We start from the raw sequence: 25,318 nt of genomic DNA, 5'->3' as shown, positions 1-25,318 counted from the left end.
TTGTAAATCGCAGGAAGAACATACAGGAAGTATACAGTAGATAACAATATTAATAATTATGTGAGACCTCCCACTGGACTCCTTTGAATAGAAAAATGTGAGTTTATACAGGTATGAGGTTAAATATTTAACATAATTAAATATTTAAACCACCAAACTAAAGATAATTTCAAACCTGTAAAATATTACTGAAAATAGGACACTATGCACAATATAGCTATGTACACTATGCTTAGCACCTCCTGCTCTATAACATGCTGCCTGCAGATAGGACACTATGTACAATGCACTCAGCTCCTCCTGCTCTATAACATGCTGCCTGCAGACAGTATTAGCTACAATCTGCTCCGCTATTCCTGCTCTGTTAGATACTGCCTGCAGCTAGGACACTATGTAGCATCAGCTCACTTCTTTTCCTCTATGGTATGCTGCCTGCAGATAGGACACTATGCACAATTTGCTCAGCTCCTCCTTCTCTATGATATGCTACCTGCAGACAAAACTCTATGTACAATCTGCTCAGCTCCTCCTGCTCTATAATGTGCTACCTGCAGATAGAAGATTGTGTGGCACATTTACTAAGAACAGGACATTTCTGGTGCATGTTCTTCATGAATCTGGCGCCATCTGCAACACTTTTTTTGGTACACCTTTAACATAGGGCATGTGCGACACAAATGTGGTGCAGATACTTCTTAAATAGCTGTGCAAGCAGTTTGCACATGAAAAATCGTGCAAAGTCAGACGGAAAACTGGTGCATGCCCTTAGTAAATGTGCCCCAAGATGTACAATCTGCTCAGCTCTGTCTGCTCTATAACATGCTGCCTGCAGATAGAACACTATGGGGGTCATTTACTAAGGGCCCGATTCGCGTTTTCCCGACGTGTTACCTGAATATTTCCGATTTGCGCCGATTGTACCTGAATTGCCCCGGGATTTTGACGCACGCAAACGGATTGTGGCGCATCGGCGCTGGCAAGCACGAGACGGAAATCGGGGGGCGTGGCCGAACAAAAACCCGACGTATTCGGAAAAACCGCCGCATTTAAAAACCGAAAATGTGTCGCTTGGGAAGCGCTTACCTTCACCTGGTCAAGCTCGGTGTATTCCGGCGCTTTCAGATGATTTTCAGCGCAGCAGCGCCACCTGGTGGACGGCGGAGGAACTACCTTCATAAATACCGTCCGGACCCGAATCCTGTTCAGAGAACGCGCCGCTGGATCGCGAATGGACCGGGTAAGTAAATCTGCCCCAATGTACAATTTGCTCAGCCCCTCCTGCTCCATAACATGCTGCCTGCAGATAGGACGGTATGTACAACTGGCTCAGCTCTTCCTGCTGTATAACATGCTGCCTGCAGATAGGATGCTATGTACAATCTGCTCAGTTCCTCCTGCTCTGTAACATGCTTCCTACAGATAGGACACTATGTACAATCTGCTCAGCTCCTCCTGCTCTATAACATGCTGCCTGCAGATAGGACACTATGTACAAACTGCTCAACTCCTCCTGCTCTATAACATGCTGCCTGCAGATAGGACACTATGTACAATCTGCCCTCCTGCTCTATAACATGCTGCCTGCTGATATATAGGATGTACAATGTAGATGTACTGTAGATGTACAATTTCTGTAGTACTCTGGATATTACTGGGGAAACACAGAGAAATGAGATCATAGTAGTGTATAGACTCCATAGTATAGAGCTACATGTAAGGGTTTATTATGAGACTGCATGCATGGGCCCTAACATACTGACTATGTGACAGATAGAGGATTGCTCTTCTTAAAGAAAACCTGTCAGGTAGATTTGGTACCCTAAACCAGCTGAAGGTCCTTATCAACCCAAATTGAGTAAAACAAATAAAAACATTTATGCTTAACTGGACGTGACCCTGATGAGGTACATCGGACTCACATCAGGAGCTCCTGGGGCGCAGTCTCTCCTTGTGATGTGCAAAGTGAAACCAGGACAGTATATCGCTTCTCTGCGCATGCGCCGTACTCATGGCGCTTGCGCAGAGAATCTGCGGTGTAATGCTCCGCCTTCACTTGTCTCAATGTGAAGGTGCCAAGGGAGCGAGGGAGGAGGTGAGTATTACATTTATTTTTTTTTTAACTAAATGGCTAAAATTCAAATCTGCGAATGGTTTATTGTCCCAAATCACCCTGACAGGTTCCCTTTAAGGACTTGCTTTGCCTGAGTATAGTAAAAGCAGAACGACTTTTACAGAAGTAGAAGAACAAATAAGAAGAATCGAGAGGCTGCCGAATATTTTTTTACCCTCTAACCACATTGACCACAATCTTTGCTTTAGTAATTGTAACCACAGATGGAACATCCTATAACGAAACCTATTACTGACCTAATAATAATAGTCACACGCTCCTAGCATCACTGGGGAAATGTCTTAAAGGGCTTGTACAGCCGAATGACGTAGGGAAAGTAAGTATGGATTTTCTACAGAGGTGAGAACAAGCCGCCAGACTCACACATATGTATACGCTTCTACTGGCTAGATTGTCTGCCTGGATATCCGACCGAGAATCAATGTTCATTTTTTCCTTTTCTGAGCAGAGATTTTTTTTAGGAGAAAAAAAGGGTGTCCCTATGCTATAAGGGCTCACAAACTCATGAACCTGCCCACGACTTAATTTTTGCAAACAACGGTGACAGGTTCCCTTTAAGGAGACCCTGTCAGGTCAATAAAACAATCTAGATGCAAAAACTCAGTGAAGAATCTCCCTAGCCCTCTCCCAGTTATCTCACTGCTACATTTCTAGCTTTATCGAAAATCACCTATCCAAACCTACCTACTAAATCTACTCCCCAGCCCCTTTCTAAAGCTGCCCATTTCATATCCCTGGCTTTAATCAAACATCACTAATCGTCCCTTAAGCATATGACATATAACATACTAAGAGGTCCGATTGACGGACCAGGGGTCCGTCTTATTCATTAGGGGGCCGTCCAGGCACTCCTCTTTCTTCACAGACCACCACTCCCCCAGGCTCCAGTTCTTGCCCTATGCAGTAGATGCAGGCGATGGTGGCATCCAGTGCGTAAGCGCTGCCGGCTTCATGCTCTTGGCCCTCGCGGGGACTTGCTGCGCATGCGCAAACGTGAGAATTTAAAATTTCTATAATTTGCTTATGTTTTACTTATTACTGTGTCGCCATTTTTGAACTGGCATATATGGCATACGGCAGTGGTGGCAAATCTATGGCACGGGTGCCAGAGAAGGCACTCAGAGTCCTTTCTGTGCCCCAGCATGAAATTCACCAGACAGGACTCAAAGAATCCTCCTGCAGTTCCAAGCAACTTAAAAGATGCGGCTTTCAGTCATATTTTGATACTTATTACTTGGGAATGTAGGAAGAGAGAGAAGGACAGGGCCAAATTATCTTTGGAGGACCTCCTGCTGCCCCCACGATTTTCTCTGTAAAGAGGGACACTGGAAAGAAGCTAAAATGATGAAAAGTTTCTATCTTTCTACTTTGCTGCTGTCCTCAGGAGGCCAATATGATTGAAAGTTGTTGAACAGGAAGCAATAAGTTACTGCTTTCATTTGTGGTTGGCACCTCGCGATAAATAAGGGGTGTTTTGGGTTGCAGTTTGGGCACTCGGCCGCTAAAATGTTCGCCATCACTGGCATATGGCCTATATAGCTGGTTGAGAGCTTGTTTTTTGCAGGACATGTTTTACTTAGAAACTGTATCATTTTTGTTCTGATATCTTTTTATATGTAATAGGGCTTTGGGGTCTTTTTTAATTAATTTATTACTTTAGTTTTAGTTTAAAACTTTTTTAAAAACTTTTTCACTTGTCCCACTATGGGACATGAATATCCAATGCTTCTATTACTTGCTCATTATAATACCCTGTAGTACTGATGTATTGCAGGGTATTATCATAGACTGACTCATTACCTGACAGGACCTTACAGGCATCTACTATGGACAGCCCTGGGGTCTTAGTTCCGGGGGGCGCCTATCGAGCAGGGAATATCCCTGCAGGCATTGAAATGCTGCACCCAGCATTGGCTCCACAATATACTATTATGGTGTGGAGCGCTATTAACCACAGGGGAACACTAGTATCATATATATCTTTTACAGACGATGTCGTGGATCTCTTAGATCCATTATAATCCTTCTTAAAAAACATTTACAGAAAGTTTGGACATTATCCACTATTATATCTCCAGATTAGGGGATCAAAAGCAGATCGGTAGGTGTCCAAAAAACAGGGGTCCCTGTGCTGAACCTTCATTATCAGTGAGATTACATCAGGCAGAGGGAGAGGAAAGTGCTGAGGGAGCAGTGGGGACAGTCTGTGTAGGAACTGCATAGAGGGGCTCTGGTAACACCTCCCCTCTTTAGCATAACTTTATAAGTTAGCAGGAAAGAGGCCATAAATAATAAATATAAGAAGATTCCCACAGTCACTGTGCCTGGATCTATGAGTAAGTGCCCCTGGTTTATCATAAGTTGACAGATTTGGTAGATTTCCTTTAATGATACTGCAGACCCAAGATCAGACGATGAATAATACAGATCCCAGATCTGATCAGTAATAATAATGAGGACCTCAGACGAGACATATAATAATAGACCAAAACAAATGAAAAAACAAAAATACATCCCTCCCTTCAAACTTCAGGAAGAGTGACATGGGATAATCAGAGTCGCTAAAAAAATTCAATTTCATAAAATGTTTTCAAAATGTATCCATTCTGTATGTGGCCACCTTGTGGTTAAAATATGAGTCACAGCCTTTTGATGGCTTGTCACAATAAGTTATTGGATTTGTACAGAGAGATGGCCAACATTTAGGTCCCTAGATCCTCCTTGCTGCAGTCATATAAACATTGGTGCTACAGATGGTGGGAGTGATCATTAGTTTCCATCACAACCTGTAATGCATTCATTCAAGTTCCTCACTCGGTTTTCTCTTTTTTCATTTCCTATAGGGAATTGAGGCATCACAGACTCATGAGAATATTGAAATCGGAGAAGAAGCAATCGGTGAAGAGTCAGCAGGACCCCCCCCAACCCTATGTCCAACACTACTGGTGCACTACTTCATCTATGTCCATTTTATAGCACTAGGCGTTAAGACAAAGCCACCGCCAAACATTCATATGCAAAATTTACCTGTATTTTGGCATTAAGTTAACCTCCATCTAAGTGACTCTCATCTTTTGATTTCTCTTTTCGGAACACTCAATGCTCTAAGGCTATTGGCTATGCATGTGTGTTACGTTTGTCCATGTTATGTTCTATAAGGTAAGGGTTGTATGTTCATTTCCTATTAGTATTTATTGTATGATACCACTCCTTACCTACTATCGTGGCTGCTTGTGTTGCTCCGGCTGTTGTTCATCTATAGGCCCCCTAAGCAATTGCTGCTCTTTTTGCCACACACACTGAAGAAAGGGTCATGGATGGGAAGTAGGGGGAAGAGAAATTTTGCATGTGAAGTTTGAAAAGTGGAGAAATATGGATGTGCGGAGCATGTGTTAAACATATGCTACATATGTGTCCATTCAAGAGACATATGTTAGGAATCCACTGGGGGTTGTAACACCACATCTACATCAGGCACACGTCTTCGTCCCGCAGCTCCTGCACTACGCAAAACTACTAGCTACTGGAGCGAGCTGGAAAATGTAGAGAGGAAACAGAACAAGTAACATGAACATTGCTCGGTCACCAAATTTATAATGAAACCAAGGAATGGACTTCAAGTAGAACCGAAAAATCAAAGAGTGATCCCGTAGCATGGAAGACGTTCATATGCACCACAACCTAATAAACCAAGTAGACATCATCTAAAACTATATATCTATTCCTAAGTATCGAAACATTTGTGGTCATTGAGTGTTCCTCCATAGTATTGGGGGTGTTCGGGTGGTGAGGACCAAGATGCGATGCTTGGAGATACCTTTTTTGACCTTCTTCTTCTTGACTTGTTGGGGAAAACCCCTTAGAGAAGATCCCATTCTTCAATACAAGCAAGAACTGGTTTTCAGGGCTGAAAGATTGAGGTTGATATCTGTAAAAGACTCTTGTAGACTTGGCCAAGAAAGGAGAACTTTGGTCAATCTCCAACTCCATCCCCGGGAGGTATACCCCAAACGAGAGTATTGGTTTGGGACGGTAGACAAGGGCGTGGATTGCCTATCCAAGGATGGATCAGAGGACTGTAACTTAAAAATGCAAAACCAAAATAAGGACAGAGATACAATAAGTGACACATCAGACACTCCCAATGACTGGAACTTGATCCAAACTAACAAAAATAGACATCCTTCTGAAAAGTCCAGGCGACAATCCCCGAGGAAAGGCACTAAAACAGTTCAGGAACATTTTGGTCCACTGCTAAGAAACAGAAGATACCCCAGAGATACAGAGATAAATCATATGCAAAGTATATTATCGACTTACTCTGTACCCTTTTCATTACAAAAGAACAGTTCTGTTGAAGGCTCAATTTACTTTTCTGGAGCTCACAGCCGTTTGGTGTTGAATCCAGAAGTCAAGCAGCAAATACCTCGAGAAACTTTCACTGTAGAACTATGGGTGAAGCCAGAAGGAGGGCAAAATGGTCCCGCAGTCATAGCAAGTAAGATGTTATCCTTGTATCAATGTTCACTTGTATTCACAGATACTTTGGTCAACTTTGTGTAATAAGAATTATCCTATACCAGTAGGCTACATTGATATATGTTTTTGTGGACACGTTCAACGGACATGCTGAACTTGTCCATAGACAAATACTGTCAGACAGAGACCTCTGTCTAGTAAGTATGAGTCAAATACAGATGTTTAACGGAGGCCATAATAGCATAAGTGGGACAGATGCTACTATGTAGCATCCGTCGCCGGCCTCTGCCAAACATATACCTTGGGCCAGTTAAAGAGAACCTGTTAAAATATGCTTTCTAGAATTTTTATTCTTTTATGTGAAATCTCACCTGTTTACCTATAACAAAAAAATCTCTAAAGTCAAGTTTAGGGGCTGCAGGAGAAGGATCATTTCAGAGGTTTTGTTTTTTTTAGTACATAGAAACATAGAACTTTTGGTGTCATAACAGGTCAGCAGCAGGTTCCAAAATCATTTTCTTTATCCAAAACATATGGAAAGACTTACTGGGGACCCAAAATACTTACAAAACATGCGACGGCCGTTTCACGCTAGATGCGCTTCCTCCAGTTTGCACTAATAATAATAATAATAATAATAATAATAATTCTTTATTTATATAGCGCCTACAGATTACGCAGCGCTGCACAGAGATTGTCAAATTGGTCCCTGTCCCCATGGGGCTCACAATCTAAACAACCTACCAGTATGTTTTCGAGTGTGGGAGGAAACCGGAGTACCTGGAGGGAACCCACGCAAACACGGAGAGAACATACAAACTCTTTGCAGATATTGACCTGGGTAGGACTAGAACCTAGGACCCCAGCGCTGCAAGGTAGAAGTGCACTACACATATGACACAGGACTTCCCTGATTCCCTGCCTCCCCTGTCTTTGAACTGATGAAAGATCATAATCTCATCTTCCAGATGTTATCAGGTTTTTTGAGCTACAGAACTTGCAGTTTAAAAAAAGTAAGAATTGGAATTTTACCTGCATCTGTAAAACATACAATACGAGCTACAGAACCAAAGATAGGGGCATCTGAAATGACTCTCACCCTGCAACCTCTCAACATGACTCCTTTCCGGCAAATATGACTCTTCTCAGCTCATTTGCATATGACTTTGGAGGAGTTTTTTTTTTGTAGGTAAACAGGCAAAATTTTACTTAAAATATAGAATTCTTTCATACCCTGCATGAAGGGGATAGTAGTTTAATTGGGTAAAATCTTCTGACACAGTCCAATTAATGCTCTTAATATCGGCATCAGCAAATCACTGATGGCGCTGAATGCTTGCTCCGCCTCCGCCTTTCAGAGGGAGGGGCTAAACAACAAGTATACATTGAAAATCCCATTCTATAATCACAAGGTGACCTTTTCATTATTATTGATTCCTTCTTAACTGCCTTAAAGAAACAACGCCACATACTGTATGCCCATCTGTTGCATTGTTTCTCTAAGAAAGTGCCAAAAGTTTTTAAAGGGAACCTGTCATGAGGACTTTCATTTTTACATGATGACAGTAAAAAGCACTGAAATTATTTAGATGTAAAAATGACCTTCCTGATGAGGATTCCCTCCAATTAAAGAACAATTTTTATTCATTTGGTGACTTTTTGTGTCAACTTTTAATCTTAGCCACATCAGGGTTTGTTTTTTGTGACACGTATGTATTTTGTTAATGACAGCATGCAATTTTATGAGAAGGAAACACTTCTTTATATGGTAAATGGTGGAAGAAAAGCACATTCCAACCACTGTTGTTATAGTAGTCTATGTGCAGTAATAATGAAGTGTTAAAGTGAACCTGCCAGCAGGAATGTAATTTTTAGCAGGTGACAGGTTTCGGTAGCCTATGTTATGTTGATTTTAAAAATGCCTTTGTCAACATTCTGAATCGTTTCAGGACTTTATAAAATTTATTTCACATTACCTGACTTCTTGAGATAAGAAGTCCTAGGGGAAAAGAGGAAAGCTGCAGCAGCCTGTGTGCCTGTGTCTCAGTCTCCTCATGCATTCTTCTTTAACTCCACACCATCCTCTGGATGAGTGTAGGAGAGAGGCAACCGAGGTACAGGCACACAAGGCGCTGCAGTTGCACCCCCCCCCCCTTCTGCTAGTCTGTTATGTGACTTACTTGTGGATTTTATGGCTCCAATAAAATATTGATTATTTGCAAGAGACGAATTGTCGGAGGATTCCTTTTCTATGTTTCTACATGCCTGCATCTCCGGTGAGACTACTGTGCACACGTTTCCTGGATTGCTGATTTTGAGCCGGCATCGGAGGTATAACTAACGCCTTCTCCTAGCACTCACCAGACACTGCTGGCAGGGTTCAAGGTAACGTGAAATAAAGTTTTATAAAGTAGTGACAGTATTCAGAATCCTGACAAAGGCATTTTAAAATCAGCATAGCATAGGCTATTGGAACCTATCACCTGCTAAAAATGGACATTCCTGGTGACAGGATCCCTTTAATTATATTCTATTCCTATTTGTAGGATTTATCCCTTGACTATATGCAGGCAACAAAATGCCCCCCATCACTTACCAAACTTACACTTATATCTTGCAATTTGTGATACAATTCCCTGCAGTGCCTCCGCAGGGGAAGATAAGTATTACATTGGTCATTGAAAGAAAAGGCTTGTCAGTGTAATGTAGCAGGAAATCCACTCTGGTGCCTCTTTGGGGTACAGGTTCTTCTCCAAATGGTATTCAGGTATTTGAAAATTAGTTTTTTTTAGACAAAATAAGCCTTAAGTATTTTTAAATAATTTACCATTTCTAATTTTCTAATGTTTCATTTTTCAAAAAATTTATATAAAATATTTTTTTTTACATACATATTTTTTTTTTGCTGATTCTGAATTTGTAGTGAATACTGATTTTGTCCTTGTATCACTGTGTGACCACCCTCCCAGCATAGTTAAGCGGTGAGGAATGATTCATGTAAATTGGCCTGCTTCTCCCCATTACGGATATTGTTGATTGGTAAAATACAAGTTAAATGGGGAAGGAACGGATTCTTGATTTTCAGATGAGGAGTGTTAAAAGGTGAGGCAGCCATTGCTATCATCAGTCTCATCTGAGATCACACAAATGAGTTCCTGGGTACATCATTTTAATTCCAATTAGCTCTTTTACCTATTCTATGCATCATGTGGACTTATAATTTATTTTTTAGGACTTCTGCTGATTAAAACAAGGACATATCCACGGCTTCACAATGAATAATTCAGCAGCTATTGATCAAACTGCAAATGTTTCTGAGAAATTTAATTCATAGGCTGATGTACTTTGTTGCAGAGCAATAGAACATAGCGCTTCCCCTAGACTGTAAGGCCATGGTACACAATCCTTGGCAGAAAAAAAAATTGCTGTGTATTTTCTCCTTGTGTGGCCAATAGTGATGTGTCGACCCAATTCCCCTTAGGTTCGTCCGAATCCAAATTTAAAAATGGTGTTTGGCTTTGGGTCCTGTTTTCAGACCTGAAGCCTCGCCAGTAAACACCTGCGACTGGTGCTGGCACTGATCACGGGTGTTGTCTCTTTAAATGGTCCCACAACGCCACCAAGAGTATCTAGATCAATGTGGCACAGTTTAGTACCAACAGTGCAGGGCGCCTCCATCTTACGATGGGTCGTTACTCTTGATGGAGTCATCCTGGGGCATTGAGCCACCCCAAAAATTTGGTTGTGCCCCGCGATTTAAAAAAATACACCTGTGAGTAGTGCCTGCACCGATTACTTGCGTTAACAATGGGGACACAAACTCTATGCAGAGTGGGGGGCTGAGCAGTGAGTTTCTGCAGCTAGATCTCCATTCATCTGCACATTCATAGAGGCTGCAGAGAGAAAAGCTCTTAGACCATAAAGATTACAAATCACATAATGCCCAGAAACCTTTAGTTTTCTCCTTTAGGAACAAGGGGTTGGGCATTCCTAATGCCTGATCCTTAAAATTATCTGTCGGAGTTCAGATGCCCCCCATATACTGAAGATAATTGACTAGACCCACCAAATTTGCCATGTATAGACCGGTTTTCTCTAACCAAGTATTTTTAGATAGTGTTGTTCTTACAGGAAAATTTTGGAACCACTTGATGTGCAATGTGGCGCTCGCCTCAAGTAACTTCTTACTGTTTTAGCTACAGAATAGCCGATTAGCGCTGGCAGTAAGATGTAAATACTATATTTACTCGGTTATGATTACAATCTGAGATTTGGAACCAGGATCTTTATTTGTATGCACTTTCTGCAAATTCCAAACCATAAAACAAGGACCACATCGCGCTAACTGATACTTGTGTTTTTCGTAACACAGAACATTCCGCATAGTTGCGAAAAAATGTTAAAAACAAAGTCAGACTATTCCATTGTTATTAGGGTGATTATAGACACAGTCCTGGCAATTCCAGGCTCGGGCTGCTGAGTTACAGGTTGTGGGTTGCAATAAACGCACACTGTAGTTAAGCTGTAGATAATGCAAACATTATAAACCACATCCCGTGGCCCCAAGGCAGGTGCTTATTGTCTGCGGCGATTGGGGCGACTTGATCAGATGGCGAAATAGTAACTTCTGCTGTTTGTTTTCACTTTCAGACATTTTGATTTAGTCCTATCAGGTTGTATCCCAATGTTTTCCTATCTATTTCTGTGTAAAAAAAAAATTCTGTTACCTAAGACTGAGTCGATATGTTCTGTGCAATTCCATTCAAATAGATCTACTGTATGTAGAAACACTGGGGCTCATTTAGTTACCCGGTCACCGGAGTTCATATAAAGTGCATTGTCCAACTATAATGCACTGTGATTCCGTGATTCACTAAGATCGTGCGCCCGATATCCTGCATGTGTCGCTTCCCCGCTCAGGTCCGACAGAGTTTACCATCTTTTTAGTGGTCCATGTAAGTGCTTGATCTTGTCTACATCCAGCACAATGGAGAGGATGATGGGTGACCGCTCCCCTATCCATAGAAATGAACGATGTGCGGGCCATAACACGGGGAAAGATTGGACATGTTCTTTTTCCCGTGTAAGGAGCGATATGATGTCGCACGTGCGGCCATATGTCGTGTGAGTGTAGCCTTAAAGTATGTCAAATATTTTTGTATATTCAGAAAATAGTGAAGAATGTCCAGTTTAAGAGAGCCACATAACATTAGGGATTTTAGAAGACTTTAAAATATATCAACCATATTCACGAGAATCCAGGGGATATTTAGGTTTATATGATATATTGAGTAAAAAGTGAATGATTGACATAGTGATTGACAGTGAGATGTTAACTACACCCCCCACTCACAGTGATTGACAGTGAGAGATCTGATAACCCTACCTATACATATTAAATAACAGTGAGTCCTGATTACCCTGCCCACACACAGTAGTTGGCAGTGAGTGTCCTAATTATCCCACCCACACACTGTGATTGGCAGTGAGTGTCCTAATTACCCCACCCACACACAGTGATTGGCAGTGAGTGTCTTAATTACCCACCCACACACATTGAATGGAAATGAGTGTCCTGATTACTCCACCCACATACAGCGACTGTCAGTGAGTATCCTAATTATTCCACACACAGTGATTGGCAATGAGTGTCATGATTACTCCACCCACACACAGTGATTGGCAGTGAGTGTCCTAATTACCCCGCCCACACACAGTGATTGGCAGTGAGTGTCCTGATTACCCCGCCCACACACAGTGATTGGCAGTAAGTGTCCTGATTACCCCTCCCACACACAGTGATTGGCAGTGAGTGTCAAAATTACCCCACACACAGTGATTAGCAGTAAGTGTCCTAATTACTCCACCCACACACAGTGATTGGCAGTGTGTGTCCTAATTACCCCGCCCACACACAGTGATTGGCAGTGAGTGTCCTGATTACCCCGCCCACACACAGTGATTGGCAGTGAGTGTCCTGATTACCCCTTCCACACACAGTGATTGGCAGTGAGTGTCCTAATTACCCCGCCCACACACAGTGATTGGCAGTGAGTGTCCTGATTACCCCGCCCACACACAGTGATTGGCAGTGAGTGTCCTGATTACCCCGCCCACACACAGTGATTGGCAGTGAGTGTCCTGATTACCCCTTCCACACACAGTGATTGGCAGTGAGTGTCCTAATTACCCCACACACAGTGATTAGCAGTAAGTGTCCGAATTACTCGACCCACACACACTGATTAGCAATGAGTGTCCTAATTACTCCACCCACACACAGTGATTGGCAGTGAGTGTCCTAATTACTCCACCCACACAGTGACTGATAAAAGTCGAGAAGGCCTTTAAAGTCCAGAATCAGAAGTAAACTTGTCCGTCATGATCTACTGAGGCTAAAAAACATCTCCATATACATTTCACCATAGAACGCCATGTACACATTATTACACATTTTTGCAGTGTGTGAACGGCAGATTTTTTTGTTTGGCTTTTTCTCATCTCAGGAAGCCTCTGGCCATCCACATATCTCTAGTCGGCACAAACAGTCTCAGTGCAGCTCTAAATATATCAAAGGCTTTTCTGCTCAATAGCACATAACACGCTAATAGCAGGCGAGCCGTCCCCAGTTAGCGGTATCTCCACTTTCCGTGTCACCATGTGGCTGCAGTTTGTCACTAACTCATTGAGCTATAAGGAAACATTTTATCCCGATTCCCGCTATCCCAGAACTAAATCTATGGAGATAGCAAAAACACATATACTATCAATTACACATTATTTCCGAATTATAGAGCTTTTAGACAAGATATTTTGTGTCCACAAGCGTCCATATTCTTTCTACTTTGTTAGCTGTGAAGCGCAAATATACCGGTATATATACTTGTGAATCTCTGAGCAACTAAAGCTGATGAAGTAAGAAAACTAAAAGCTAGATACCTATTATAGTTTACCCCTCCAACTGGGAGGGTAGTGTTGTTAATCATGTGATTTCTTCAGCCAATCGGCAGCCTCAATGGTCTCACAAGGTCAGTGATTTGCTGCAGTGGACACGTGACCGCTGACACTTCCAGCCTAGCCAGAGGTGTAAACAAAACAACTACCGGCGGTCACCTAGTTAAGAACGCCCGACTTACAGACGACCCCTAGTTACAAACGGACCTCTGGATTTTGGTGATTTACTATACTTTAGCCTTAGGCTACAATGATCAGCTGTAGCAGTTATAAAAGGTGTCTGCAAATAAGCTTTATTTTTAATCCTGGTTCTTATGACAACCCAACATTTTTAAAATCCAATTGTCACAAAGACCAAAACAGATCTGGCTGGGGTTACAATTATAATATATACAGTTCCGACTTACATACAAATTCAACTTAAGAACAAATCTACAGACCCTATCTTGTACGTAACCTGTATAGGGATGTGCTAAGTGAATGCCGAATGGACGTATGGACCGAATTTTTCTTTGCCCAGGGGTTTTCCAGCATAACTAAAAAATCCCTTTAGTGGCTTTTCAGCAAAATTTGCATAAATAAATAAAACAAGAAACTATAAGCTATAATTTTATCATTGAGTTCATATGGTGTGGAAAACGTGATAGAATAAACCAAGAGGCAAAAGTCTTTACCCTGTAGTAGAAAGTAATTATCTTTAATTATGTAAATTCCTATTCATAATTGGGGAAAGGTGTTTCATAAATATTTCATATGTCCATTTTAATGCTTCGTTTTAGTAATTGTGGGGGATCTCTGCATCCAAACTCCTAATTCTGAAAGTTTTATAACAAGTTTTATTTGGAGATTTTCAATGAAATCTGACCCAAACCCCAATTTTCTCAAAATCCAGGTTCAGCGTTTAGGCTCAGCCCTGCTAGTAACACCTGCAATGGGTGCTGGCAATGATCACAGGTGTTAAGCCGGTGCCATTGCACAGGTGCTGGAGACATTAAAATGCATTTATCTACCAAAGGCGCATAGTTGCGCGCAACACCGAGATTTAAGTGCTACCGGCATCATTGCTAGAGGCCTCTAAGGGGTTAACACCTACAGTGCCTGCTCCGATTGCTTGTATTCAGGTCCGGTTACCGGCCAAAACCAAACTCCATTTCTGCCTGAAACTGATTGAAAGCCTCCTCCCTATGCACAGTGAAAGGGAGAAAGCTGTTATGTCAAATCAGCCATGTGAGGCATTCAGACTCATTAGCATAATTTTGTTGATTTTACAAGGAAGAAGGCCATGAATAACAATTTTAAGATTATTTTACAATTACACTACAGTCCCAGTAACTGCATCTATGAGTTTATCAAGCTTGATTTTATAGATCAGTAGTTACTTAGATAAGTAGAACCAGTGTCAGACTGGCCCACCAGAGTACCAGAGGATCCTCCGGTGGGCCCTGGCTCAACCCAATACTGAACCCCAGAGGTCCATCAGAAAACAACACAATTTGAAGACTGCTAGAGTATATTTCCTGGGGGATAATAAAGAGTGGGCCCCCAGGTTGATTTTCTCTGGTGGACCCCAGTCCGACACTGAGTAGGACAGCATAAACATGGGGACAAATCCCCTTTAAAGGCCAGAAATATATCTGATTGTATAAAGAGGTCTGAGGCTCTAGAAGGAACTGTAGTTCATGAGAAGCTGATATGATATATTCCAATGGTTCAGGTTATAATAGAGATGACTCCTTCTGTCTTCTGGCCCATATATCAGGTTTGTTCTACTCCGCTGTATGTACTGTAGACTTCCCACTACTTAAAGATGACATATGGTCTGTGTTTGAACTTTAAAGTTCATAAAAGGCATCTAGTACTTTTTCCATCCAAAAGAATAAAAGTTTACAAAATATAAATATGCTTATAGATCCAGTTCTGATGCGTTTGTATACTCTGACATTAATACCTAATGTTCCTGGTGGATGAAATTTTTAGTTTTACTATTTGATATTTTGATTCTTTACTATTTCTGTAGTAGGATACTTCACATATATCAGTTGTGTATGGCCGGCAGTTTTATCCCAGAGTCAGATAGAACAGATGACTTTGGTCTACCAAATGTACTCAACCGGTGCCCCATAGGCAGAGTGTAGGCGGATCAAAATACCTGTAGGCAGAGGTTTTATATCCGAAACACTGGATGCCAAAAACAAATTCCATATAAAAATGATGGGATCCATGTTTGTATCCGTTTCCTTCAGCTTTCAGTATGAGCCTGGTGGGAAGGTGACAATTATACTGTTAAGATATCAATACATCTTAGGCCCAAGTCATGTCTCCGTTAGGTCTTTGCATCTGTTATTGTAAATTCAAGCACAGCATGGAGAAGCGATGAGTTTTATATTGTATAATACAGTACTCATTTCCGATTGAAATTTTTTTTTTGCTGTAAATGCATCTGTGTTCGGGCCAAGCTCCTCCTTGTTGTGCTTGAATTGTATTTATGAACACAATTCAAATGCAACGTGTGAATGTCATGTGAACTGGGTCTAGTGGTCAGTGTCATCATTAACATTGTTGTCGATGCCACAGTCTTTCTAAGACACAAGCTACATCTGTCCCGAGGGTGATTTATCTTATATGCCTAATGTGTTGGGTAGACATCTTGCAATGAATCTTAATGGGAACGCCACTGTGAACCATTCTAGGTGGAAAGCCATTAGCTTCATAATTAAAGTAGTTCCACTCGTCAGGGCAAATTCAGTGTGATGTCTCACCAACAAAGTTCATGAGACATTTTCTGTCGGTTGGTGAAGGCCATGTCAAGCAACCTCAGCGATGACCACTATATGTGCCATTGGTGTAGATGTTTTCAGGGAGGTTAATGATTTCTTCTTGGAGTAACTGTCTCCAAATGACTTGACAACTAACAACTGAATGGTCGGTGGAGGAGCCAGCACCAGTTCCCCAATGCCAAAACCAGTAGTCAGATGAGTTTATTTTAGATATATCATCACAAAACAGAATTAAAGAAACTTCATGATTCACCTGAACCCCCTTAAGGGTTGTTCATTCCAGTTTTTTGAGTACCTATAGGTTAGGTTAGTGGTGGCAAAACTATGGCACAGTGCTCTCTGTGGGCACTCAAACTCAGCACAGAGTTCACCAGACAGGACTCAAAAGAACTGCAGTTCCACACAAGTCAGGATTCACTAATCTCAGTGCTATTTCAACCCTATAATCGCCAAGGAAGTATTTCATATGCCCTCACAGGGTGGAACCTTAGTGGCCAAGCAGGTATGATATACGTCGTGGAGCCATAACTTTAGATCCCTGGCACCTATAATCTCTTGACAGCTTGGGACTGGAGCAATAGCGAGAAGGTGTGGAGAGGACAGGATTATCTTTGAAGGTCCTCATACTGGCCCCACAACTCTTCCTGTACAGCGGGACCCTGGAGAGAAGCTACACAGATAGTGGCTTTCAATTTTATTGGTGTCCTCAGGAGGCAGGTATGATTGAAAGTTCAATAAATAAAAAAATGACTGCTTATATTGGTACTTTGTGATAAATGAGTGGACTTTGGTTGTAGTCTGGACAATCAGTCTCTAAAAGGTTTGCCATCACTGGGTTACTCAATGAGATTGTCTAGTCTATAGTCTATCACTCAGGACTTCCAACGTAGTGGCCACCTCCAGGAACTGAAGCTCAGTTGCTACTGAAATGAAGGGGGTCCAAATTGTTGGCCTCCAACCAATTCTATGAATAAGTAATTAATATCACAAACTGAGAAACTTTTAACTTGACCCAACTAGTCTTGTTTCAAAGTCAAAATTTTTCGAAGGGAACCAAATATATTGGGGCTCATTTACTAAGGGACTGTCGGATGCATTTTCGTCGGGTTCCCCGACGATTTCCGTTTTGCGCTGAATTGACCCGGGATTTGGGCACACGCGATCGGATTTGCGTGCGACAGAAATGGGGGGGGGGGCGTCGGACAACCAGACAGATTCAGACAACGCACAGGATTTAACATTTAGAATTGTGTCACAAGACGCCCACTTCCAAGCACCGGGAAGAAGCAGGTGAACTCCGGCGGACCTCGGCGCAGAAGCGACGGATGCACAAGCTTAGTGAATCGTGGCAGACCCGAATCCACGTCGGACAATGAAAAGCGGGATCGCAGTAAATCTGCCCCATTCTGTCTAATCAAATCTGTACAAATAGGTGAGCCAAGAGACAAAAACTTACCAGGTACTGTAGGTTTTCTATACATAAACATTGGTTCTTCAACTTTACTTATGGCTTCTAACGTCAAATGGAACCTAAAGGTTGGTGAACCAATCTGTAGCATCAGTTCTCCGAAATGACACTTGCTGTAGGTTGGCAATGAACTCGTTTTAAACTGAACTGATCTTTGCCTTTTACACAAAATTCTAATTTTACTTTACAACAGAAACTTTTGGAGCAGAAGCACAATATTTGTCTAGTAACATTGCACGTGTGTTGATTTTGTGGTTTTTGCCAAAACTACATGAAAAAGTTGGCCGACTTCGCAGTATTCTAGGACAGATGAACATGGAAACGGAGAATGTTGACAGCGGTGGGGATCCTATAATAATGAGGACGGAGGTACTTGTCTCAGGTAGCAGTAAATTGTAGGGAATTAACTGTAGAAAAGTACTTTTACTTAGTTCTATTGTTTGACTTAGAATTTAGTTTCCTAGAATGTAACGGTAATAGATCCCTCTAGACAGCACATTATTTACAGACACAGGCCTTCATAGCCTTACACTTGAGGACACTTAAAGGGATTTCCTACTGATATTACAGTCACTTCTTGACTATATGAGTAATAGATCCCGTCCCCATTACTCCATATGTCCTGATAATACACATGGAGCAGGACTGAATAAAGTGTGAACATTGTCGGACTGGCCCACCGGAGAATCCTCTGATCCTCCGGTGGGCCCAGGCTCTAACAAAATACTGGACTCCAGGTGTCAGGTAGAATACAACCAAGTTTGGAGGCTACAAGTATCCATTTCCTTGGGGTTGATAGATAATAATTTTATCTGGTGGACCAGATAAGTGTGGTTCTTGATCCTAACATGAGAACCCATTCAACATAACATGACAGTGATGTGCACACAGGCACATAAGGCACATGCTTGCAGTTTGCAATGAAAGGCACTTAACTTGACTGTTACAGTCACACGTGGGTAAAAAGTATGGTGGTTTTAGCTTCCTGGCAGACTCCAGGAATAAAGATATATGTCGACCTGCAATTGTCATTTAGTAAGTTCCTTAGTTTTAGGAAACTTGGGGTAGAGTCTCTTTGGCTCCTGGCTACAAAACTGCTGTTCAGCATGTACTATGCCCACAGTGACACACAATAAATAGCAAGAATGACTTTCTCTGTGGTCAGTGAATGGCTGTGGTCACCTGCTATATAACATGCTACCTGCAGATAGGACATCATGTACAAATGGTAAGCTCCTCCTTCTCTATAACACACTCCTTACAGATAGGACACTATGTACAATCAACACAGCTCATCCTGCTCTACAGCATGCTGCTCACAAATAGGATACTAAGCATAATTTGATCAGCTCCTCCTGCTATATGACATGCTGCCTTCCCATAGGATACTATATACAATCTGCCCAGCTCTGCCTTCTCTATAACATACTGCCTGCAGATAGGAAAATATGATTAATATGCTCAGCTTCTCCTTCTCTATAATATGCTGCCTACTAATAGGATAATATGTAGAATCTGCTCAGCTCCTCTTGCTCTATAACATACATCCTGCAGATAGGACACTATATACAATCCGCTTAACTTCCCCTGCTCTATAACATGTTGACTACCAATAGGATATTGGGGGTTATTTACTAAGGGCCCGAATCACGTTTTTGCTTGGGTTTCCCGAATATTACCGTTTTGCGTTTTTCCCTGAATTGCCCCGGGTTTTTGGCGCACGCGATCGGATTGTGGCACATCGGCGCCGGCATGCATGCGACGGAAATCAGGGGGCGTGGCCGTCGGAAAACCCGACGGATTCGGAAAAACCGCTGTATTTTTTTTTAAAAAATTGTCACTTGACGCAAGCTTACCTGCACCCAAGATAGGACGGCGAACTTCCGTGAACTCCAGCGGACTTCAGCGCAGCAGCGACACCTAGTGGACATCGGGCGCACTACCTTAGTGAATCCCGGCCGGACCCGAATCAGCGCCGGAGAACCTGCCGCTGGATTGCGACTGGACCAGGTAAGTAAATGTGCCCCATTATGTACAATCTGCTCAGCTTTACCTGCTCTATAACATGCTGCTTGCTGACAGTATACTATGTACAATCTGTTTAGCTCCTCCTGCTCTATAACATGCTGCCTGCCCATATTGGACACTTAATACTCTTTTCTCTGTTTTTTCTTGCTCTATAACTTTCTCATCTGCTTGTGATCTATATCTGGATTATTAATATTATGACCGGTTCCCTTTATCTAAATTAAATGAAAACTAATATTTTACAGATAATTTACAGAAACCCCCTGAAATCTATAACCTCCTTCCCAGCCTCCATCCACTGAACTTTATTTAGCAGCTGTGCACTGGTTAACCCTTACTTCTAGAGCAATACCCATCTGTAACCACTAGAGGGAATTATTGCTTTAAAAATTTGGGTCTGAGAAATTAATATTTCCACAAATTAGATTTTTTTTTCCTTTTCTGTTAATGAAAGGGAAGCTCATACAGGCAGTAATGAAGCACGGCCACCATTCTGGGACACTGATATCTATTGCTTTGCTGTGACCTTTTCGCCAGTTCTAATTATGCATGAAAATTGACACCGGTCCCTGGCTTGTTAAGACATCACATTACGGCTACTGCCAGCCGGGCTCCTGTGGGCTTCCTGCGCTGCCGAAATGGACATTTGGGGGAATCTCTTGAAGATTCTGACATATTGTGACTTTCATTGTACAGGCAGTAATATTTGTCATTGTCTAACCTGTTCCAGGCTCATCAATAGGTGATGCTGCTATTTAAAGGGAGACCTCCAGGGGGCAGTATTAGTATTCTTTTTTTTTGTATAGAGTCATTTTATTTAGTGTTTTCTGTCTTTCTGCTATTGCACATCACTTTTAAAGGAAATGTGACTTATATAGAATAGGTATCTGGACCCAGGATTTTCAATCAGGTCTGTAATTTGTATAGTGGCGATAGTTGGAGGGGTCTGGATAACCACGAAAAAAAAATGCTTTTCAAAGTAAATTTAGTGTTTGTCTCCGAATAATGAAAATCCCAATCTGAGGTGATGCATGTCACATCTGGATAGAGGTAATGCTTACTGGAAAACACTGGGATAGAATTGGACTGTACTGTACGTGGCCGGAGCAGGTGCAGACTATAGATTACTGTAGATCCTCTAACTGGAAGTTATCACCATTGACATGATAGATCTGTGAGGATTAAAGGGAACCTGTCACCAGGGACCTCATTTTCACTAAAGACAGATTGTAAAAGCCCATGACACCTGCAGTGCAAATCTGCCTCTCTGCCTTTTCTAAGCATTTGCATTACAATATAATTGTGCTATAACTTACTCTTGCAACCTGACAAAATCCTGGGGTAGTCACAGGGGCTGGACTTTGGTTTGCATGCATTTCAAGAAACAACATGTAACCTGTTTGAGCTGCAGGCTGTCTCCATGTTTGTGCTCCTGTACAGCTTGTCCCTCCCCCACTGATGTCAGGCTGACCAGGCTGTGACCTCTGAGAAGGAGCAGGAGGTGGAGCTAGACAGGAGCACAAAGGTGGGGGCCAAGCTCTGAGGAGTGAGTAACAGACAAGTCACATGTTGTTTTTTGAAATGCATCCAAACCAAAGTCCAGCCCCTGTGGCTACCCCAGGATTTTGTCAGGGAGCAAGGCAAGTTATAACACACAATTATATTGTAATGCAAATGCTTAGAAAAGGCAGAAAGGTACTGTATATACTCGAGTATAAGCCGACCCGAGTATAAGCCGAGACCCCTAATTTTACCACCGAAAACTGGGAAAACCTATTGACTCGAGTATAAGCCGAGGGTGTAATATACAGCCAGCCCCCATGTAGTATACAGCCAACCAGCCCCCATGTAGTATACAGCCAGCCCCCAGTAGTATACAGCTTGCCCCCAGTAGTATACAGCTTGCCCCCAGTAGTATACAGCAGCCCCCATGTAGTATTCAGCCAGCCCCCAGTAGTATACAGCTTGCCCCCATGTAGTATACAGCTTGCCCCCAGTAGTATACAGCTTGCCCCCAGTAGTATACAGCCTGCCCCCAGTAGTATACAGCCTGCCCCCAGTAGTATACAGCACAGCCCCCAGTAGTATACAGCACAGCCCCCAGCAGTATACAGCACAGCCCCCAGTAGTATACAGCCTGCCCCCAGTAGTATACAGCACAGCCCCCAGTAGTATACAACACAGCCCCCAGTAGTATACAGCACAGCCCCCAGTAGTATACAGCACTACCCCCAGTAGTATACAGCACAGCTCCCAGAAGTATACAGCACAGCCCCCAGCAGTATACAGCACAGCCCCCAGTAGTATACAGCCTGCCCCCAGTAGTATACAGCCTGCCCCCAGTAGTATACAGCCTGCCCCCAGTAGTATACAGCACAGCCCCCAGTAGTATACAGCACAGCCCCCAGCAGTATACAGCACAGCCCCCAGCAGTATACAGCACAGCCCCCAGTAGTATACAGCACAGCCCCCAGTAGTATACAGCACAGCCCCCAGTAGTAAACAGCAGCCCCTATACAGATAAAGAAATAAACTTAATACTCACCCTCCGTTGTCCCAATGTTCGTCGCGGCTCCCGATCCCCATCGCGGCTCCCGGCGGCTTCTTCACTCTTCTCTGGCCGGGAGATCGCGCTGGCCGTCGCACACTGTGATGCCGCGCTGTCGCCGCTGATGACGTCATCCGCGGCGACAGCGGCGCATCACAGTGTGCGACGGCCAGCGCGATCTCCCGGCCAGTGAAGAGTGAAGAAGCCGCCGGGAGCCGCGACAGGGATCGGGAGCCGCCGGGAGCCGCGAGGAACATCGGGGACACCGGAGGGTGAGTATTAATGTATTTATTTTTATCACTGACTCGTGTATAAGCCGAGGCGAGGTTTTTCAGCACATTTTTTGTGCTGAAAATCTCGGCTTATACACGAGTATATACGGTATATTTGCACTGATGGTGTGAAGGGCTTCTGCAACCTGTATTTAGTGAAAATTAGGTCCCTGGTGACAGGTTCCCTTTAAGCAACACATTACAGAGATATTGGGCCACATGTATCATTAGTTTTTTCTGGTGATTTTGTGCCTTTTCATACTGGCGCACCATTTTTGCGATTAAAACTAGCCATGCAGCAAAAAGTACCATGTTTCCCTCATTTATCCTTCCAATCCAGATGTTTTCTTGTACCTAATGATATTCATCACTCGCGACTTTTCATTCAGGCGCAAAAACAGGCGCAAAAACACTCCAGCCCGAAGGGGCGTTAACTGAGAAGTAACACTGAGCCCCTGTGCAGAGCAGCTCATCCCCAGCAGCAGAGCTCAGCCAGACATTGCAGACACTAGTACAGATAATACAGACACTGCAGACACTAGTAAAGACATTACATACACTGCAGGCAGGAGCTGCAGACTCTATTTACAGTTCATCACCTTCTATTTACAAAACATTCTGCAAAATCCTGAGCTCAAAGCAGGACAGGAGAGAAGTTTTGCAGAATTGTACAGATAGTACAGACAAGTGTCCCCCCGTCTAGCAGGATGATCACACTGTTGTCTAAGGGGGACACTGCAGAATTACAGGGGTGAAGCAGAAGACCAGCACTGGGGGATCTCCTCCAGGAGAAGCCCCTGCTGAGGAGGTCACTGGGTGCAGGGTGTCACACACCTGGGTTCTGCTCTGAGTGTTTTCTTCATTCTGGGATGTGGGAGAAGCAGAGAGGAGCTTGTAGCAGGATCAATTGCAAGTGCCCAAATCTAACATTGCGCCGAAACTGCGCCAAAATTGCGCCTAAACTGTGTTAAAGTAAAGTGATTAATAAGAGGCAGGAGATTAATTTATCACAGATGGTTGTAGCTTGTGATAATTATGGCGCAACAGTGCGCCAGAATTTAGGCGCAACTGCAAAAGTGATACATGTGGCCCATTGTTCTGGAGCTGCGCCTATGTAATACTGAATGTATCACAGATGTAGAGGCCACATACAGGCTGTATTAGGGGGACTCTAGTTCCGTTAAAGATTTCATATGACCTTTATTGCACATTTGTATAAACTTCTATCTTATTTCTATGTTTAAGTTACCCCTTGCAAGGTGGATACAAACCCCCTAGGTCTGAGGTAGCAAACCTATGGCACCAGGGCCAGCGCCAGCACTGGGCATACCTGGGCAAGTGCCGGGGCCCAGAGCTGCTAGGGAGGGGGGGGGGCAACTAAAGGCTGTACATAAGGAATCCATGGGGGAGAGGGGGGCTATATCTAATGAATCCATAGGGGGTGATGGGGGCTTTATATAAAATAACCACGAAGGGGCTGTTTGGGATGATAAACTAGGGAATATTTTAGGGAACAGGGGACTGTTGTAGTTACTGAATTTTTAATGCATCCACCTGTATTCACATAAACGGGGCCTAATGAGGCCATGCTGCCCACTCTTTTTGTGCACCCAGGTCATCACCTCAGCACAGAGTTTGCCAGACAGGACCTCCTCCTACAGTCCCAAAAAGCCCAGCATATGCAGTATTCAGCGCTATTTTAAAGCAACTCATCCTTGGGTGTCTGTAACTGCAGCAGGAGTCAGGAGTGACTCCCCGATACAGTAACACTTATCACAGCTGTCACCACACGTAATTAAGGCTTATAAGATGCCTACACCAGGACCGCACACATACACCCAGATACACACTCTTCTAGGTGCCTACAGATCACATGCTGCTTATAGACACTGCTAGCACACAGATGCTCACAGGGTAATACGGCTTAGCCGTAACTCACTTTGCCAGAGCTATGGGAACGTATAAGGCATAAGGAAAAACTTATTAAAGGACAATTTCATATGCAAAAGGCACAATGCTTATAGGTTACAAAAATGGTGAAATAAAAAGACATACATTAAAGCAAAATAACAAAAAGGGATAAAAAAAGAAAAACAGATCTCTTACCAATTCAATTGGCAAAGATATAACTGGAGGAGAACCGATGAAATCCTGGACAGCTTACCAAACTTGTTGCATCTCCTTGTAACTGACAGTCATTGAATGCTGGTATGCTCTTTTTGAATAATCACCTAATTCACCGCCTTTGTCATGTGAGACGGCTGTGGCTACACCTGGATTAAGATGGGATGTTGGGAACTAATTTCCTAATTATGTCATATCATATTCCATCGATGCTAAGAAGAAGATACAAAGTTACAAATTCAGCCATACCACTATGAAATATTTAGCCAATTGCCTAATATCTTTTTTTTTTGGCGTCATGACTCTGAAATCTATGGTGCTTTGAAATACCATTTTGCCATAATCTTAAGAAGCCATTTTAAGGGGCATGGCAAACACATATATGAAGGAGTCTGCATTCATTTACATTTCTATCCATGGAACAGAGCACAGGAAGCATTTACCTGATTAATTAAGTTATCTTACAAGGCAGAGGGGATTTCCTTTCAAAATTTAACTGGGGGATAGGGTGCATCAAAATCCATAATTTATCACACC

General features: G+C 42.8%; 1 protein-coding gene across 4 annotated transcripts in view; it reads left to right on the top strand.

Moving 5' to 3' along the window:
• Positions 1–25,318, top strand: part of PAPPA2 (pappalysin 2) — a 188,895-nt gene that overhangs the window by 35,241 nt on the left and 128,336 nt on the right. For all 4 annotated transcript variants that reach the window (XM_072126779.1, XM_072126781.1, XM_072126778.1 and 1 more), the window contains exon 2: positions 4,975–6,629. In XM_072126779.1, coding sequence (XP_071982880.1) covers positions 5,930–6,629 — 700 coding nt within the window. In that variant the 5' untranslated portion in view covers positions 4,975–5,929. The remainder of the gene's footprint in view (positions 1–4,974; positions 6,630–25,318) is intronic.

The sequence above is a fragment of the Engystomops pustulosus genome, chromosome 10 (genome assembly GCF_040894005.1).
Source record: "Engystomops pustulosus chromosome 10, aEngPut4.maternal, whole genome shotgun sequence".
NCBI classification, from domain to species: domain Eukaryota; kingdom Metazoa; phylum Chordata; class Amphibia; order Anura; family Leptodactylidae; genus Engystomops; species Engystomops pustulosus.
This window is presented reverse-complemented; position numbering and strand designations above follow the sequence as displayed.